Source organism: Parus major, chromosome 27, assembly GCF_001522545.3.
Source record: "Parus major isolate Abel chromosome 27, Parus_major1.1, whole genome shotgun sequence".
NCBI classification, from domain to species: Eukaryota; Metazoa; Chordata; class Aves; order Passeriformes; family Paridae; genus Parus; species Parus major.
In genome coordinates this window covers 3,053,018-3,070,932 of record NC_031796.1, presented here as the reverse complement: position 1 = coordinate 3,070,932, position 17,915 = coordinate 3,053,018, and the positions used below count along the sequence as shown (strand labels likewise).

Genomic DNA, 17,915 nt, shown 5'->3' with positions numbered 1-17,915 from the left:
CTGATCCCAGGTCACTCTCTGGAGCAGACACAGGGCTCCTCCTCACACTTCCCCCCCCACCGCAGGCACAGATCCAGCCCCTGGCTGGCACCAGCTCTTGAATGAGATAAGAAATAATTGTGCCGGTCGGATTCAAATGCAAATGAGCAGCTTTAAGATTAATGAAGTTTCTTTTCTAAAACGCTGTCATTAGCCAAATCATTATTCTCCTTCCGCCTGGAATTTCACAGAGCTCAAGTGCTCATCACCATGCAGAGCCCTCCCAGCCTACCTGAGATGACAATGCAGGTGTCTTTGGATCGTCTCTTCATGGCTTTGTAAGCAGCATCAGCGATGGCAAAGAGGTGGGGAGGCCTCTCGTAGAGCTCCCTGCCCTTGTACTGCTCGATCATGTCCCGCCCGTAGATGTTCAGGTTCTTGTAAGGATTCATGGAAACAACCACCTCCCCAATAAAGGTGTAAATCCGGCCCTTCTCGAACCTGCCCAGAGGAGACAAATGGCAGAAATCAGACAAATGCAGAGGTTCAGGACAGGCAGCTGCCCAGGCCATCAGGTGAACTCTTCCATCCATCACCCATGGAAACAGGACAATAAAACCCTGGCTCTGGACATCCTCAAGCAGGGATGGCACCACAGCAGAGACCTGAGGGCACAAGGATAATGACCTAGGGCTGCCTTGGAGTTCCACCACCTACAAAGGACATTTCTACCTCTGTTCCACTTCCAGATACGTGATGTGGAATTTACAGTTTCTACAACTGACAATGAGTGAACACAAGCGTGAGAAAAGCAAATCTAATCTGCTTCATAAAGGGGTTTTATAGGAAAATTCTTTTTCACATTCTGTAGATGTCCATGGCCCAGCTCAGGCCAGAGGAGCAGAAGTTCTGAAGCCCTCACTGAGAGGTCTAATCACACTTGAAAGTAAACAAAGAAGGGAATTGCAGCCTCTCAGCTCTAGCAATGAGTCCTTTTTGCTGGAAGGCACTCCAGTATCATCACTGCTGCTACACCAGAGAGAAAAAATTTCTAAGAATGTGTGCAAACAACCCTAAACGACATCATTCCTATCCCTACCTGGCTCTTCAATTCTTTCTGCAAACAAGACAGAAAATAACTTGATGTTAGTTTAACAAAAACGTTTAAGGTAGAAGATGTTTCCAAACAAACTCCCATTTTATTGAAAGTTACCTATGAGGAGAGCTGAGAGTAATTCCAGATTAACAGCTGAGGAATTCACACAGCATTTGTTTCTCAGGAGGAGAAAGGACAACAGGTCTAGGGATCAACACACAAACCCTGGATTTCCAGCACCAATCCCTGTCTGCAGCTGTATTTAAACCTCGAGACATTAGATGGCACCAGAACCCCTCCACAGAGCTCAGGAGCCTCCAATCCTGATGGACTCCGGCACAAATTCCAGCATGACTTTATTGAATTTATTACCACCCCCATGTGGTGACAGCTCTGACATTTTCTATTGTTCATTTGAGAATTTTCTGCAGCATCTTGGCAGCCTCAGTTTTTAGCAGGTGTAATAAAACTCAAGGAATATCATCCAGCAGCCAGCATTCCACTTTCTAGAAGTGTTGGTGCCTCCCACTCCAGCTTTCTCCTGGAACTGCACTGGGAAGACACGAGAATTGCAAAACATCCTCTTGTTCCTACATCACTTTTAACTGAAGGTATCCTGATATGCATTTCCCAAAACAATTATGAGCTTAAAAACGGAAAGATATTTTTCATTTTTGAGATATATACTGTTTGAAAGGTACCAGTAGTGTTTTAGAAGAGATCAAGATAATTAACAATACCAATACCCCTAATCTTAATTTTTTGCCAGATCCTGCACAGGTAGAAGTGCAAAGGGATCAGTTACCAGTCTGAAAGCCCATGAGGGACTCTGCATACACAGAGGAGAGCTTGAAAAACCAAACCCACAAAACCCTGTTGGTATTAAGGAGATCAAGTCACACTGGGACATCAATATGTAATGGAAACCACAGGGACATGACAATGAGCAGAATCATCCCCACCTCTGGAGATGGACACCCCAAAAAGGTGAATTACCCAATGGAGAACACCAAGCCTGCTGTCCCAAGTCCCTGCCCAGCAGCACAGAACTGCTGCTCAAGGCACTGCTGATGCTGAAAATAAAGATACAGCAGATTGTGGAAGAGGTTTTGAGTCCCATGAGCAGCTGGAGGGTTCATGGCCACAGAGGGGGTGAGGGGGGTTGTTTTAGCTGAGGAGAAATAAAGAAATAAAGGCTATTCCTGCTGCAGTGTCGTGCCAAGGCACCATCACAGCACCCAATACTCTGACCTCTTCCTAAAGTAATGAATTATGTAAACCTGCATTGCCAGAGCCCAGTTTAAGTTTCCTCCCGTGACAGTTCAGCATCCCTGAGTGAATGATAAAATCAGGGAATGTCCTGAGTGGAAAGGGACCCCCAAGCATCATCCAGACCCCCCCCTGGCCTGCCCAGACACCCCAGCAATCCCAGCCTGGGCATCCCTGGAGCGCTGTGCAAGCTCTCCTGGAGCTCTGGCAGCCTCAGGCTGGGACCATTCCCTGCCAGCACCCTCTGCCTCTAAGCAGAACCTCCAGATCTGGCCCTGCCACCCTGTCCCTGCAGAGCCCCCACTCCAGAGGGTTCCAGCTGGGATGCTGGCACAGGCAGCATCACATCCTGCCTGCTCAGCTCAGACAGCAGATCCCACACTGGGCCTCCAAGCCAAGTTCTTAAAGGCTTTACTGGGCTCTGATGAGTTGTGTCTTCAGCTCTGTGGCAAAAGGCAGATGGAGATGAGTGGGAAGCAGGATCTGTCTCCAGGCTTGACAAACAGGCACCTCTCCAGCCTGGCTTTGGTATACAGAGTTTATGAAGAAGTGGCACCCCCATTTACATCTCAGTTAATTTCTCTTTATTTCCTAGCAGCAGAGTTAAAATTGCAGAGCTGTGCTCAGATGTTCCCTCCAGGAGCTCCAGCTCCTCGCCCCTCGCTGCTGATAAAGCCCCTTTTCATCCCTCAGCGTGGTCAAGAACAGCAGGGCCTCTTTTCCTTGCTGCATGACTCTGCTGGGAGAGCTGGGTTTGCCCTGCCCATGGAGAGCTCAGGAAAGCTTAAGAAAACAACCCACAATTTGTAGTGCAAATGGGGAGCTGTGTTAAACCCATGATTCCTCTGCAGGGCAGGGTCACAAAACATGACCACAAATCCATTTGGTGCTTTTCACAGCCAGCACACATACAGTGTGAGGTGTAACACACAGAACTGGGGTTTTGTTACTCAAAACAACATCAGTGCAGTTCCTTGATAAAAAAAAAGTTCCTTAATAAAAGAAATCCCAGGACCCACTGCCGGGTCAAAGCTTGTTTTGTATCTCATGGAAGTCACATCAGCTTGTGCTACAACAAAACATTTTCCTGCAATAGTTCCATTTGAATCTTTTCTGTATCAATGTCATGGAATCATGGAGCATCCTGAGTGGAAAGGGACCCCCAAGAATCATCCAATCCAACTCCTGGCCCTGCACAGACACCCCAACAATCCTGGAGCGCTGTCCAAAGGCTCCTGGAGCTCTGTCAACCTCGGGGCCAGGACCATTCCCTGAGGAGCCTGAGCAGTGCCAGCACCTCTGGGGGAAGAACCTTGCCCTGAAATCCATCCCAGATTCCCCTGGAACAGCTCCAGCTGTTCCCTGGGTCCTGTCCCTGTCACAGGGAGCAGAGATTGGAGCTGCCCCTGGGGAGGAGCTGCAGCCCCATTGAGTCTCCTCTCAGTCCCCTCTCTCCAGTAGCTCAGCAGCCAAAAAGCAATTCACAGTATTTAATCCTTGTGGGTTATTTTGAGGAGGAACATCAACTCTCTCATAAGAAGTTTCTATTACCTCATTAAAACATCAATTGATAATGAGAAAATAAAAACCAGTGAGTCACAGAATATAAATCATTTTAAGGGAGAGAAATTCTTCTCTAGGAAAGAAGTCCACTAAGGCAAGAAAAAAGCTTTCACTTTGTTTTATAGCTTTTATTTTTAGGTAAAGGAGTTGAAAAAAAGGATCTTTAAGTCCAGACAAGATATATTCACACGCAGTTGCTCTTGGAAAATACACTGCAGAAATCGGAACACTGAAGCAGAAATCTCCACCACCAGAGAGCACTCACATTTAGGATTTTCCCCACCTGACAAACACTCCAGTCAAAAATAAAACTGTTCTTACCGAGGAAATGATGCAACTTCAAATGCACTCAGTATAAATAAAGAAAAGTTAGTTGGCAAGACTTGGAACCCACACTCCCAAACAACATCTGCAGTACCGGACCGTTACACAAAGACGCCCCCCAGGCCACCCTGCTAAAGCACTCACACCAGGCAGGGAATTCCTAATTAATCATTGACATGCAACTCCTCTGCTCCAGAAGCCAAAGAGCCCTTGGGGGAGCACTGCCAGCCCTGGGCAAACAGCTCCTCACTAACCCTCTCTGCCACTCCATGTCCATCTGTTCAACATCCCAGGGACAGAGCATCTGCTGGAGAAACACGCCAGGTCAGCAGTTTGCTGTTCCTTTAGGAGAGCTGAAGTGTAAGTATTGATACTCTGGATCATTTTCTAGTGGAAAAAGCCCTTCTCTGGTCCTGAACTGCTCTGTTCTCAGCACATTCTGCTTTACCCCTTAGCAGGTGCCCCTGAAGCTCCTTTGGCTCAGCCCTTGCTGATGCTCCACAGGTCCCCCAGGACAGACTGTGTTCTGTCAGCCACAGCACACACACACACTGAGATGGGCTTTCAGTTTGGCTGTGCAGCAGTGCCTTAAAGGAAAGGAAATTTATCATTTCCACCACCAAAAACAAATAATTCGGGACAAAATCAGGAGTGCTACAGCTGCCTCAGCTATGCAAGTCAGCAGCAAACCTAGTCCCACTGAAGATTAAGAGAATCTAAACCAATGGTTTGAAACTATTCTCTATTTCCAGCTTATTTGTGAACTCCAAAGCACAAAGTGAAATACTGAGTATGATCACACAGCTTTTCCTTCCTCCTCTGTGCATGGGAAGAATGATCCAGGAGCTGCACACCTCTAGTATGTGGAGCAGGGACAATTCCTTTTCCTGTTGTAAACACCCCACATGGTTTGGGTTACTCTCCCAAAGGGGGTTACAAGCTTCAGTTATTTTTTTCCATGAAATATATACATTAAAAATTCATAACTGCAGGCTTTGAGTCCATTCTCTTTGCAAATCTGCATGGAGACATTTCATTAAAACTTGTGTTCATGAAGAGATGTTCATGGACAGCCAAGGATGAGCCTTTAGAGTGTGTTCACTAAGAAAGGGAATTTAAGCAGACTTCTGGCAGTGAAACCATATTTACCTGTTTGTGAGTGCAAGAATGAGTAGCCTGCACACACCCAAGGGAACAACCCCATTCTCCTCGTGCTTTGGGAAGTGAGTGACTTTCCTAAAGCAAATTCACTCTGGGCCTCAGGTACCTGGGCCTTTCCTGTGTGATACCAGGTCTCTCTACTGACAGTTCAATGCTGCCTGAAGACTTTATTTTATGTAAATCTTAAAATATCAGCTGTCAAACAGGACTTCAAGTCTTTCAGTAAACTGTTCATGAACTGTCTCACAGTGAATCAGCCTCTCACAAGAGCACTCAGATAAACAGGATTTGCGTTGGCAGAACTATGGCTAAAATATTCCTGCTGTTCTTGGAAAAACAGACTGAAAAACTGTCCAGTCAGTATAACCTCCCTGCACCAGGAAAATGATCCAAGTCTGTCCTGATCATGAATATGCATGTCTACAATATTCAAAATATGCATGTCTACAAGATTCTGATCTACCCTGAGGGCCAGAAAAACTGCAATTAAATTCATGTCAGGTGCAGGTGAGATTTTCGCTTGCACTTGGTCTGCATGGACTCGGTGCTCAGATGCTGCCAGTTGAACAAAATAGGAAATGCCATTTGGAGCATGTTCTGCACCACTCCTTTCCTGTATGGAGGGAGCAGACAGGGCAGGGTGAGGAATACTCCATTCATCTGCAGCCTCCAGCCAGCTTGGAAATTAGGTTAAAAGAGTTCTTTGTAATGATGTCACTTTTTTCTAAATAAACTTAGCAAACTACGAATGACCACTGCCACATCTTCCTCAACAAACCAAGGTTTAAGCAAATTGTCTGTAATTTGATGGAGCTGATTCAGCTCCAGCCCAGCTGACCCTTGAGCCATCCACCAACTCTGCAAGTAAGGTAAGGTCAGGGGAATAAAAATGGGAGATGGATGCTAAGCCAGCTCTAATGAACACTGAATAAAGTCTAAAACTGGGAGATGTAGGAACAGGAATAATATTAAAATCCTTCTCCTTAAATAAAAAGTGCTAACCTTGCACTGAAAAAATGCCAAACCACTAAACACAGGAGTCACTGAACTTTCATTTCTATTTGCGTCAGAGCGGCCGAGCTCTCTGTGCAGCAGGGGAGCCCTGCACACTCCTTTTCCAGCTCTGCAGCACAGCAGAAGGCACAAGCAGACTTGAGATACATAAGGAATCAAAGGGAAGTTATTTGAAAAGCCTCCACACAATGTTTTGTGGTTTATTCCACCCTGCATGGGATGAAGTCCATGCCAGCACAGGTAGAGGGAAGCAGTTTGCTCCCTGTGTGTTGAGCAGTAAAACACTCCCAGTTTCCACGTGAAAATCTGCCTGGGACATGGCAAAATCCACATGCAGTAACCACAACGCTGTGCTCTGGGCAGGACAGTGCCCTGAGGGCTCTCTTCAGGGGGAATTATCCTGGGATCCCACATCTAACCAGGAAAGAGCAGAAGAGGCTTGGGATAGCAGCAAACAAGAGGTGCCATCTGCCCACAATCTCTAACTTTTTATCTGCCACATAAAAGCACATAACCTCTAAAGGGACAGTAAAAAGCAAAAGAAAGCTCAGCAGTCAGGCAGGTTCTCCTCTCTACTCCCATCACACCCTGAGCCAGCTGGAGCACTGAGCCTGCCACACAGAGGAACTTATTCAAATACATGAGACTCACAAAACTACTGAGGAGGAGGAAAAGGTGGAAGTGATCACCTATAAATTCCTGGGGAGATGAGAATCATCCTGCCAGGCAGCCAGAAGAAATTATTACACAACACAGGCCCATACAAAGTGAAAATGGGAGTGGAGGACTCTGGCCAGCACAGGCTGGAGAGGGAAAGCTGCAGAGCAGTTCAGTGGCAGCTGCAAGGACCTGGAAGCCCTGCTGAATATGGTTGAGCTTATTTTATGGATGTATTTAGAAGATTTGGCATCCTACACTGATCAACAACTGACTTCATGATCCATGATGTTGCTTCCATTCTGATTTAACAGCACTCAGGTACTTAAAAAAGACATTTTACCTTCATTCACCTCCTCTTTCCAAACCCTGTGTCCATATTAACTGTAAGCTGCCACATCCCAGCCTTCAATTTTGGGAATTCAGCTTTACACCCTTGTGTTAAAGGATTTGCTACCTTCAGACATTTCAGGGGACAAAACTGAAAAAACACCTGCCCAAAAGGCAAACACCAGGACATTGCCTGGTGGATGGACAGATTTGCACCATGAGGAAGATCCTGCCTGATTCCCTCAGCTTGGTTCAGTGGGGTGTGAATTCTGCAGCTGTGGCTTTGTCCCAGTGGTGTCCAGGCAAGCTGATGCTTCTAAATAACCTTCTTGTGAGGGATGCTGGGAGGGCTATAAAATCAATCAACCCAGCAGAAAGATCCAGAAACATGCAGAAAAACAAAGCCCATGACTGAGCTCCTGTTCCTTGCTCCCAACTCTCCAGTAAGTCAGGAAACAACAACCACTCACAAATAACATCACCTGAAACTGCAGCAGCCCCTGCACTGATGGTTTGCTGATGGTTTATTTTCTAAGCCATGTTCTAACACACACCTGATGTGACACTTTCCCAACTCTGTCCACACTCTGGCTGAACTGGGGAAGGAGTGTTGGATTTTAAATTACCTGCTTTAGAGAGGATGAAAGGGAAACCCTGACAGGTCTTCAGGTGTGGGAAGGACCAAGCTGTGGAGAAAGGGAGGGACAGGCCATGGTGGGCAAGTGAAGGAGGAATGGATTTGGGTGGTGGGGAGGGCACTGCATGAAGCCCTGGACAGATTCAGCCCCTTCTCCTCCTGTTGTCCCTTGAGCCCTTGGAGTGGTGTTCAATTAACAGAACCTTGTGATAACTCCACGTCTTTTCACTCCACAAGCCCAAGTGCCAAGGTAAAGGCCCAGGATTCCACAGGTTTTCTTTGGAAATGCCTGCAGACTCCTTTAGCAGTCAGCTGGCTGCGAGCTGCTGATGTTCAGCTGCTTCATTGTTCTGCTGGGAAGGAATATTCTGAATTGTTAAGCTCGTGGCCACTGCTGATCTGTGGATGCTGCTGGAGCCCCTGAATACAGCATTGTTTGGGACAGGGCTCAGAAACCCAAGAATCATCTTGCAGCATTAAGATACAGAATCCCATGTGCCAGCACTCCAAAAGAATAGCTCCATGCTCTGGTAACATTACATCTAAAATAAAATTAGGTGCCTTTTTTATATAAACACAGGCCACACAAACCAAGCAAAAATAATAATGCAAAATATGCAAATAATGACTCGAGTTTCTGCATCATTAGGGCTTCCTTTGGAGCTGTTGCATTGATTTGTACCATGGCACCCCAAACCAAATAGTGACAGTCCTTACACAGGCTGTGACACTGGGCTGTGACACTGGCTGTGAGTGACACTGGGCTGTGACACTGGGCTGTGACACTGTGCTGTGAGTGACACTGGGCTGTGAGTGACACTGGGCTGTGACACTGGTCTGTGACACTGGCTGTGAGTGACACTGGCTGTGAGTGACACTGGCTATGAGTGACACTGTGCTGTGAGTGACACTGGGTTGTGACACTGTGCTGTGAGTGACACTGGGCTGTGACACTGGCTGTGAGTGACACTGGCTGTGAGTGACACTGGCTATGAGTGACACTGTGCTGTGAGTGACACTGGGCTGTGACACTGGGCTGTGACACTGGCTGTGAGTGACACTGGGCTGTGAGTGACACTGGCTGTGAGTGACACTGGGCTGTGACACTGTGCTGTGAGTGACACTGGCTGTGAGTGACACTGTGCTGTGAGTGACACTGGGCTGTGACACTGTGCTGTGAGTGACACTGGGCTGTGAGTGACACTGGGCTGTGACACTGTGCTGTGAGTGACACTGGGCTGTGAGTGACACTGGCTGTGAGTGACACTGCGCTGTGAGTGACACTGGCTGTGACACTGGGCTGTGAGTGACACTGGGCTGTGACACTGGGCTGTGAGTGACACTGGCTGTGAGTGACACTGGGCTGTGAGTGACACTGGGCTGTGACACTGTGCTGTGAGTGACACTGGCTGTGACACTGAGCTGTGACACTGGGCTGTGAGTGACACTGGGCTGTGACACTGTGCTGTGAGTGACACTGGGCTGTGACACTGTGCTGTGAGTGACACTGTGCTGTGAGTGACACTGTGCTGTGAGTGACACTGTGCTGTGAGTGACACTGGGCTGTGACACTGGGCTGTGAGTGACACTGGGCTGTGACACTGGGCTGTGAGTGACACTGGCTGTGAGTGACACTGGCTGTGAGTGACACTGGGCTGTGACACTGGCTGTGAGTGACACTGTGCTGTGAGTGACACTGGGCTGTGACACTGTGCTGTGAGTGACACTGGGCTGTGACACTGAGCTGTGACACTGGGCTGTGAGTGACACTGGCTGTGAGTGACACTGGCTGTGAGTGACACTGGGCTGTGACACTGGCTGTGAGTGACACTGGCTGTGAGTGACACTGTGCTGTGAGTGACACTGGCTGTGAGTGACACTGGCTGTGAGTGACACTGTGCTTCTCCAGGCACCCTGGCTTTTACAGCACGTGGTGGTGACTCAGCTCTGTGGTTTGGCCCACACACTGTCCCAGCCCTTCCAGTGTCAGCCAAGGGCTCTGGTGGACAGACCACTGAGTCTCCAAGCAGCAGACAGGACATTCCACCCCCAGCTGCCCATCCTGCCCCTCAAACATTCCCCTCTGCCACGTCTGCTGCAGGGACAATGAGGGACAGCTGTGACCTCACCCATCCCCAGACTGCCACCTTCAGACACCAACGGCCTCAGCCAGAGCCTGTGGACAAAGAACCACAAGCAGTGGAGGGGAAAATTAAGTCTGCAAATCACAAAGCAAATATGTTTCAACAATATGTCCATGAACTGCTCAGGCTGAAAGGACTTTTCCTCACACTCCCTTGAAAGCATGGCTAGCCAGGAAAAGCTTCCCAGTTTGGATATAGATTTGGCTCAGGTTTGTTCTGGGGCTTTCTTTCAAGTATTTTCTGTTTTGTACTGAAAATGCTTCATGTCCCTAATGCAGATCTGAACAGAACTGCACCAAAACCTCTCTTCTCCATCTCCCAGCCTCTGCCATCACAGGGAATGGAGCAGGAGGTTCCCTGGAAGACAAAACCTCAGGCTCTGTAAGAGACCAGATCATGTCAGTGTGAAAAGGCCCAGTAAACACACAAGGTTTTTTCTTCCAATTAAAGAGCAACAAATACATCACAGAAAGTTTGGGTGGGAAACAAAGAAGTTTGTAACTACAACCAAGTGCAGTGGGTTCACTTAAATTCAGGAGTGTGACTGAGCTGGCAGATTCAGTACAAGGATCTTTCTCCCTCTCACTGAAAATCAACTTCAAAAAGGGAAAAAGAGAAGGAACAACACGGGAAATGCTTCTAACACCCTTGTGGGTATGGAAGTGCAGAGCAGAACTGGCAAGATAAGCCAATGAATTTGCAGAGTGGCCTGAAGTACCTCACTTTACATTCTTTGAATGGAAAAGCAGCTGAGCAGCAGGAGAGCTGCTATTTATGCATTCATCATCCACTGCAAAAGGAGTGAATTCCTAAATGGCAACTGTACACAGATAACCCAGGGGAACATTAGCAAGATGGAAAAGGACTTAAAAGGTTTGATTAGTAAAACAGATTACTTGATTTACATGCTGCTTGGTTTATCAGTTTAAATTATCACCGGAAAGATTGGGTTCATTTACTTCCCTTACATTTGACATATTTTTTTCTGTCAAAGACAGCTCCTGCTCAGAAGCTGAAAGACTATTCAAGTAATAGTAATGTGAGACAGCACAAATACCACACAAATCAGAATTACCATGCAGATAACCTGAAAAGTATCTCCCATTTATCTGCCACAAGCCAAGCTGGCTTTGACCATCAAATTTTTAATCCTAGGCCAGGGGAATTCAGAGCCCTGTGAAATTATTTAAAACAGGATCTTCTGAAGGACAAATCAGCCTGAGGATTCAGGTAGGCTTCTATTTATTTGATGTATCAGTTTCCAGGTGATGAACATTAATGACAGTCTCCAAAAGTCAGTGCCACAGTTTATCAAAAAGTTTAATAAAATCGACCACTAATTATTTAGTGAAAGCACTGATTTAGCCTGGGGTGGTGGTGAATCGACACCTCAAAGGGAGTGAAGCTGCAGCTCCTGTGCAGGATGATCACATCCCTCCCAAGCTCTGAACTGGGATCTCCAGGAAGAGCAGCACAGGCTTTCTAAATAATTTTCCTATCAGCTTTATTTATATATATATATATATGTTTTTTTAAGAAATTAACTTAATTAACAGTTCAGAGCTGATATATCCTCCAAACACAGCCACCTCTCTCCTTCCCTCCCCTGAGAATTCAGCTGCTGAGCCCTCGAAGAACAGCATGAAACACAAAAACCCACTTTGAATCAACAAGTCTGGCAGCCACAAACTGTTAATCTCTTTAAACCTTTTACAAACAGAAAATAATCTGTTAGATGGAAAAGATATTTTCTACGTTATTTTCTGTTCCTCTTCAAATGAAGTGCTTCATGTTACCCTTCTCACACTCATCCCTGCTGCACAAAAGATGGATGGATCACTCACCCATACTTGTGTCATTGGAATAACCAAGATTTTGAATTACCACTAAGTAAAAACATAGGAATGGTCACTATCAGCTCCTCCCACCCTCAGTGGCAATAGCAAATGAGGGGAATGGCTCTACTGCCAGTCTTCCAAGGACTTCTGGAGACAATGGAGTGCTTCAGGTTTCTCAGAATATTTTAATGTGTCAGTGGGAAAGCACTGAAAATCCACACATTTAGGGGATAATCCACAGTGGAATACAACAGCCAATCATTATGTATCAGCATACACATCATGACATCAGTTTAGCAAAGCTGCCACCCTCACCCCAAAGCAGCCTTTGGTGAACTTAAGAAATTCTGCTTTGAATGCAAGAATTGGAACCTACAGGATACACAACTCTTGGATTTTAGATATTGTATAAAATGTAATGCAACAGTCACTAATACATGGCTCTCTCACACATCCCAGTCCTCAAGGATTATAGTGTTTTCATGTTGTTTTTATTTAATGTACCATGGCTTTAAGGTAAAGAATGGCAGGGTTAGATGGGATATCAGGAGGAAATTCCTCTCTGTGAGGGAGTTGAGGCCCTGGCACAGGGTGCCCAGAGCAGCTGGGGCTGCCCCTGGATCCCTGGCAGTGTCCAAGGCCAGGCTGGACAGGGTTTGGAGCACCCTGGGGTAGTGGAAGGTGTCCCTGCCATGGCAGGGGTGGCACTGGATGGTCCCTTCCAACCCAAACCATCCTGTGATTCCACGATTCTTTATTTTATATGTATGTAAAATTAACTTTAAAGGTTTACATTTACACAAGGCTCCCCCTAACAAGTATTTCCCACACTCTTCCAACTGTATCTGAGGAATAAAATGGTCACTTAGACAATCCAGTCAGAAAATGCATCAATAGCTTTGGATCCAATGGCACGGCCTGATGGACTTGCAGATAAGGACAGGGTTCAAGTGTTTCAGTCACGGCACTTTCATGCAGTGCCAATGAAATTACTACAAATCCTGGTTTTGTCAAAAGGAGAGTGGAATGTGTTTATGAAATGACTCTTTTCCTCCTAAATATATTCAAGAGAGGAAAAGAAATAAAGCTCAGTTATTTCCTGTTCACATCTCTGTCCTTTGAGCAGGAGAACAAAGGAATTTTACACTCCATATCAACACTCATCTTAAACACCATTCTTTGGCCTTCAGCTGGGTACAGGGTGGCACTGACAGTAAAGGAAATGCTCCTACATATAGAAAATCAGCAGCTTTGATAAGCTGCACAGGTCATTATGCTGATAAGGACAGTTACTAACACCTTATCTACACTTCTTTCAAAGTCCCAGGTCAGAGGAGGTAAAACCCAGCTAATTATCCCTCCTCCTTCTCTCTCTTGCAAGCAGGAGTCGTCTTTTGAAGGCGTTTGTTTGAAGAGTGAAATGTCTGTCTCAGTGCTAAAATAATCGCAGCTCAGCAGTGGAAATGCCAACAGTTTCAGGAAATGGGCCATGCAAAAACCCCCCTAAACTGTCCAGTAACCTGAGACAAGAAAAATCCTTCCCTTAGTCCAGATCTGTTGATGTAACCTCAGGCAAGACAGATCAAGGATCCAAAACAGTTCAACACCACTCGGAGAGGACTCTGGAAATATCTCATCTGGGCTGTGGCTCATCCAGTTCTGGAGAAGAGAACAAATCCTCACTAGCCAAAGGATGAAGGAATCAAGGAATGCAAGCACTGAGTGGAAGCCCCAGGGCCCAGGGTCAGTCTGTCCAAACAAAACCCCACCTTTGCACCCAGCCAGCAAGGAGAGCTCACCATTTCCCCTCCCCACCCGGTGCTGCCTCACCAGTGTTAGGCTTTAATTTCTTTCTCCTTCCCTTTTTTTGGTGTGGATATGGGGAGGGAGCAAAAGTGGGGAGAGAAGGAAAGCTGGGGAGAGGAGATAGCAGACACAGTGTAATTCCATCAGCTCAGGTTTGGGAATTTGCTTCCACTTTTATTTTATTAATTCAGACTTGATTTACTGTCCTCCACAAACCACTTCTAACTGTACACCCCATTAACCATCTCCATTTCTTCTCATTTATCCCACATTAAAAACAGAGACACAAACCTGTCTATACTTATTATAATAAACCCTGCTCGTATCTTATAAAGTCATACCAACATTTCCTCTGTTTTTTTGACTGCACCTCCTCCCACAGCATCTGGGCACCTCATGCAGCTCCCTGAGCTGGTGTCACAGTTTGTGCAGTGTCCTCTCATCACCCTCTGTGCTGACCCTGACCCTGACATTCACAGCCCATTACTCAGCTGGAAATGAATGGCTCAGCTCTGGATAACTGGGTTGCATCCACTGGGATCAGCATCTTCTGCAGGGGCACCACCGATGTTGTGAAGCTTGTTTTGACACAAGCTACCTCAGCTTTGTGACCGCTGCAGGAGGTTCCTGTTCCCCCACAAGCCCAGCCCCTGGCCCAGCAGAGGTTTCAGCAGTCACTGCCCAGCACCTGCAGCAGTCCTGCACAGGGATCTGTTGGAGAGCTCTGTTCACAGTCCCAGAGCTCTGTAACATGCACACTCTGCTCTCACAGGGCACCTGTGCAGCTCAGGTTCCATCTCTCTGGTCTGAGCAGCCCTGCAGGCTAAAGCTGGTTTACCAAAGCACTGTCAGGTCTCTGCATTCCCAGCTGCCAGCCCTGCTCCTGGCTCAGCAGCCCAAACCTCCCCTGGGATACCAGCATTCAGGCAGCTCAAGTTTTGGGGTTGATTCATCAACTGCACTGACCAGGTCTCCAGTGACTGGATAAAGAGATTTTAACACCAGTAACTCCTGTATGGTGTCCACAGTGCAGAAGTGGGGATCACCTCCTGACAGATCCCTGCAGCTTCTTTCCCTCAGGGGATTCCTGCTCAGGGAATATGGTGGCAAAAGGCCAAAACCTCTCTGCATGAAGCCCCTCAGCTCTGCAGCCTCACAAGCTGGAGCTCCACAGGCTGAGGAAGCAGTTCCCCACCAGAAAGCAGCACGGGCATGTTCTCCCAGCTCCACACCCGAGCTGCTGTGCCCTGCCAGGACCCAGCTGCCTCTGAATGGAGCTCACGTGCACCTTTATTAGCACTGTGGTTAATCTGCAACCAGATCACCCACTCCAGGGCAGCTGAAGATTAAATGTACAGGAAATAAACCAGATAGTACTACCACTAAACATTAACTCACTGCTGGTGGACTATCTTGTTTTAAGCCCATCGTCTTCCTTGGTAAAGGAAAGAAGAGGGTGCTGACACCCAGGTGTTACTGAGAACATAAAGTACCATTTCAGTTTCAAATAGTGTAATGACACACACCACATAAACCATCACCTCCATGAACCAGGGGGACTTGCAGAAATCTGGGATAGTTTTTGATCAATTATTGCCTCGTCACATACTGATCACCACTTCCAAACGAGGGCAGGACTCATATCCCTGGTTTTACTGGGTGGGTTCAGATTGTTTTGCTCCTGAAGTCCTTTCCAATCACCTGTTTGAACCCTGTTTCCAAAGAGACCTGGGAGAACAGGTACCTAAGACACGCTGGTATGAGCAGCAAGGTGAGACTGCCCTGGCTGTGCAACATTTGCATCACCAAAGGTATCAGACTCTCCTTCCTTCTGTCCCCAGCAGCCTCCATAGGGAAAACACCAAAGTGCTGGGACAGCTCTGGATCAAACACTGACCAGCTGCTGATACACAGCACACAGCATATGGCACACACACAAACTGCACTGAGTGCAGGACTGCTTGTTTAAACACAGCCTCCTGCTGCACTCTCCCCACAGCATCCATTGTTTGTAAATGTCTAATTACAAGGCAAAGGGCACGTGGGAGGTTTTCATCACAGGCTCATCAGATATAAGCAGCATATAACAAAACAAAGGGATCAGTATTTTAAAAGCTTCCAAACTACAACACCACATTGGCCAAGCAGCGGGGCCCATTTTCAAATTACAGCTTGTTGGGTGATAATTACATCAACACCACTGCAATTACTGAGGCTGTGATCGCCCCAGTTTGATCAGGAACAGCAGCGTGCTCTGCAGCTCAGTGTTATTACACAGGTTCTGCAACTGGAAAAGTGACCTGGAGAAATAATTCAAAATTCACAAGGGACCAATCCCTCACAGTTAAGCTGAAAGGACTGTCCAAACATCTAACCAGACTAAAGAACCGTTATTAAAGCAATGGTATCAACCCAGTAACCTACATTAGCAGACTGAAGCCCTTTACAAGCCATTGCTCATTCATAATAGCACTTTTATTGCTGCTTCTTGAACCCTGAATTGGTTCGTGACCCCCTCATGTTCCTGCCTCTCCTTAACACTGTACCCATGCTTAATTAAAAGAAAAAAAAAAAAGAAGGGAAGATGGTTAGAGACAGCTGTCTCCACCCCACAGCTGACAAAAATGAAGAGAGAAGTCCAGCTAGGCCACAATTTTTGCCACAGCCAGACTTTGCTGTCAGTGCTGGTGTTCCCATCATGAAGCCATGGTTTGTACTCATCCCAGCAGAGGATGCACTCTGAAGGCACAGGAAGGGCAGTTTGGGAGCACCAGGACAGATTATTTATTAGCTGTAACACAGGGCCAGCCAGGCCAGCAAGAGGCATTTCTGGCAGCACCACTCGCTCTGGGATCAAGGTATTATTTCAGCTATTGACAGATCATTCAGGGAGATCTCCAAACAAGGGATTCAAACAGAGAGAGCTGACAGGCAGCAGGACACAAGGTGCTGGCACTCCCAGGCAGAGCTGCAATTACAGCAGCACCTCCCTCACAGCTGGCACTCACAGAATAACAGCAAAAACTGGGACGTTAAGAGCACAAGCATCCTTTATAGATCTGAAGGAAATAAAGACAGGAAAAATAGCTGTAAGCCAGGTTCAGTGACTTGTGACCACAAAACCCTGCAGCAGAAAGATCTGCACCATCCTCCACTAGAAAACCAGTGTGAGGCTGGTACCTTCAGTAAAGGAATGTGACTTTGAAAATTAACCCCTCAGCCACTTTGGCAGAGGTCGTTTGTCTGCAGTCACTGGCTTGGTTCATCCCTTCAGTACCTTATAAATCAGTAGTAAATAAATACATACAGGTATTTAGACCACATCATACTAATCTGAGCTTTCCTAAGATGAGAGTTCATGCCACCTCCCAGAGTCATGAAAGCTTTAGAAGGAAAAACACTTTAAAACAAGTTAATTCCTGCACTGTTTGTAACATTCCCTGCTTTGTCTTAGGACTGAGAAGCTTCAAATGTTCACACAGGTGCTGAACTGGAACTCAGGACTGTTCTTAGTTGTTAGGACTTAGTTGCCAGAGCATCCTTCGGGACAGCTCTGTCCAGGAGAGCCAGGGAGGAAGGTGCAGGAGCAGGAGGGCTTGGCTGAGAGGAGCTGCAGGGGGAGCAGCACTGAGCCCCAGGACCATCCCTGTTCACTGCTGGGGATGTGAATGCTGGAGAACTCAGAGGAAACCACAGTTTATGCTCAATACAGTAGTGAAACATCATGAGAACAGTGCATCTAAATCATAAAATGGCACAAGAGGAGGAAAAGGAAGTGAGTTTCCAAAACAGGATTAGACAGTAAAGTGAAACTCAAGAGTTGCAGTGACAAGAACAGTCCAAAGCTCCTGACAAAATCAAGATCCTGCCAAGCTCTGCTGTCCCAGAATTGAATGTTTGAGGGAGAGGGACAGAATGACCCAACAGGGATCTGCCTCCTCCAGAGCCTGAGCAGGGCGTGAGCAGGGCACCACTCCTGTGTCCCCTGTCACTGCACCATTCCTGTGTCCCCTGTCACTGCACCACTGCTGTGTCCCCTGTCACTGCACCACCCCTGTGTCCCCTGTCACTGCACCACTGCTGTGTCCCCTGTCACT

General features: G+C 47.0%; 1 protein-coding gene across 2 annotated transcripts in view; it reads right to left on the bottom strand.

Annotated features, from left to right (window-relative positions):
• The window catches only part of MYO1D (myosin ID), a 155,826-nt gene that overhangs the window by 118,821 nt on the left and 19,090 nt on the right, over nt 1-17,915 (bottom strand). For both annotated transcript variants that reach the window (XM_015651322.3, XM_019009080.2), the window contains exon 2: nt 272-480. In XM_015651322.3, coding sequence (XP_015506808.1) covers nt 272-480 — 209 coding nt within the window. The remainder of the gene's footprint in view (nt 1-271; nt 481-17,915) is intronic.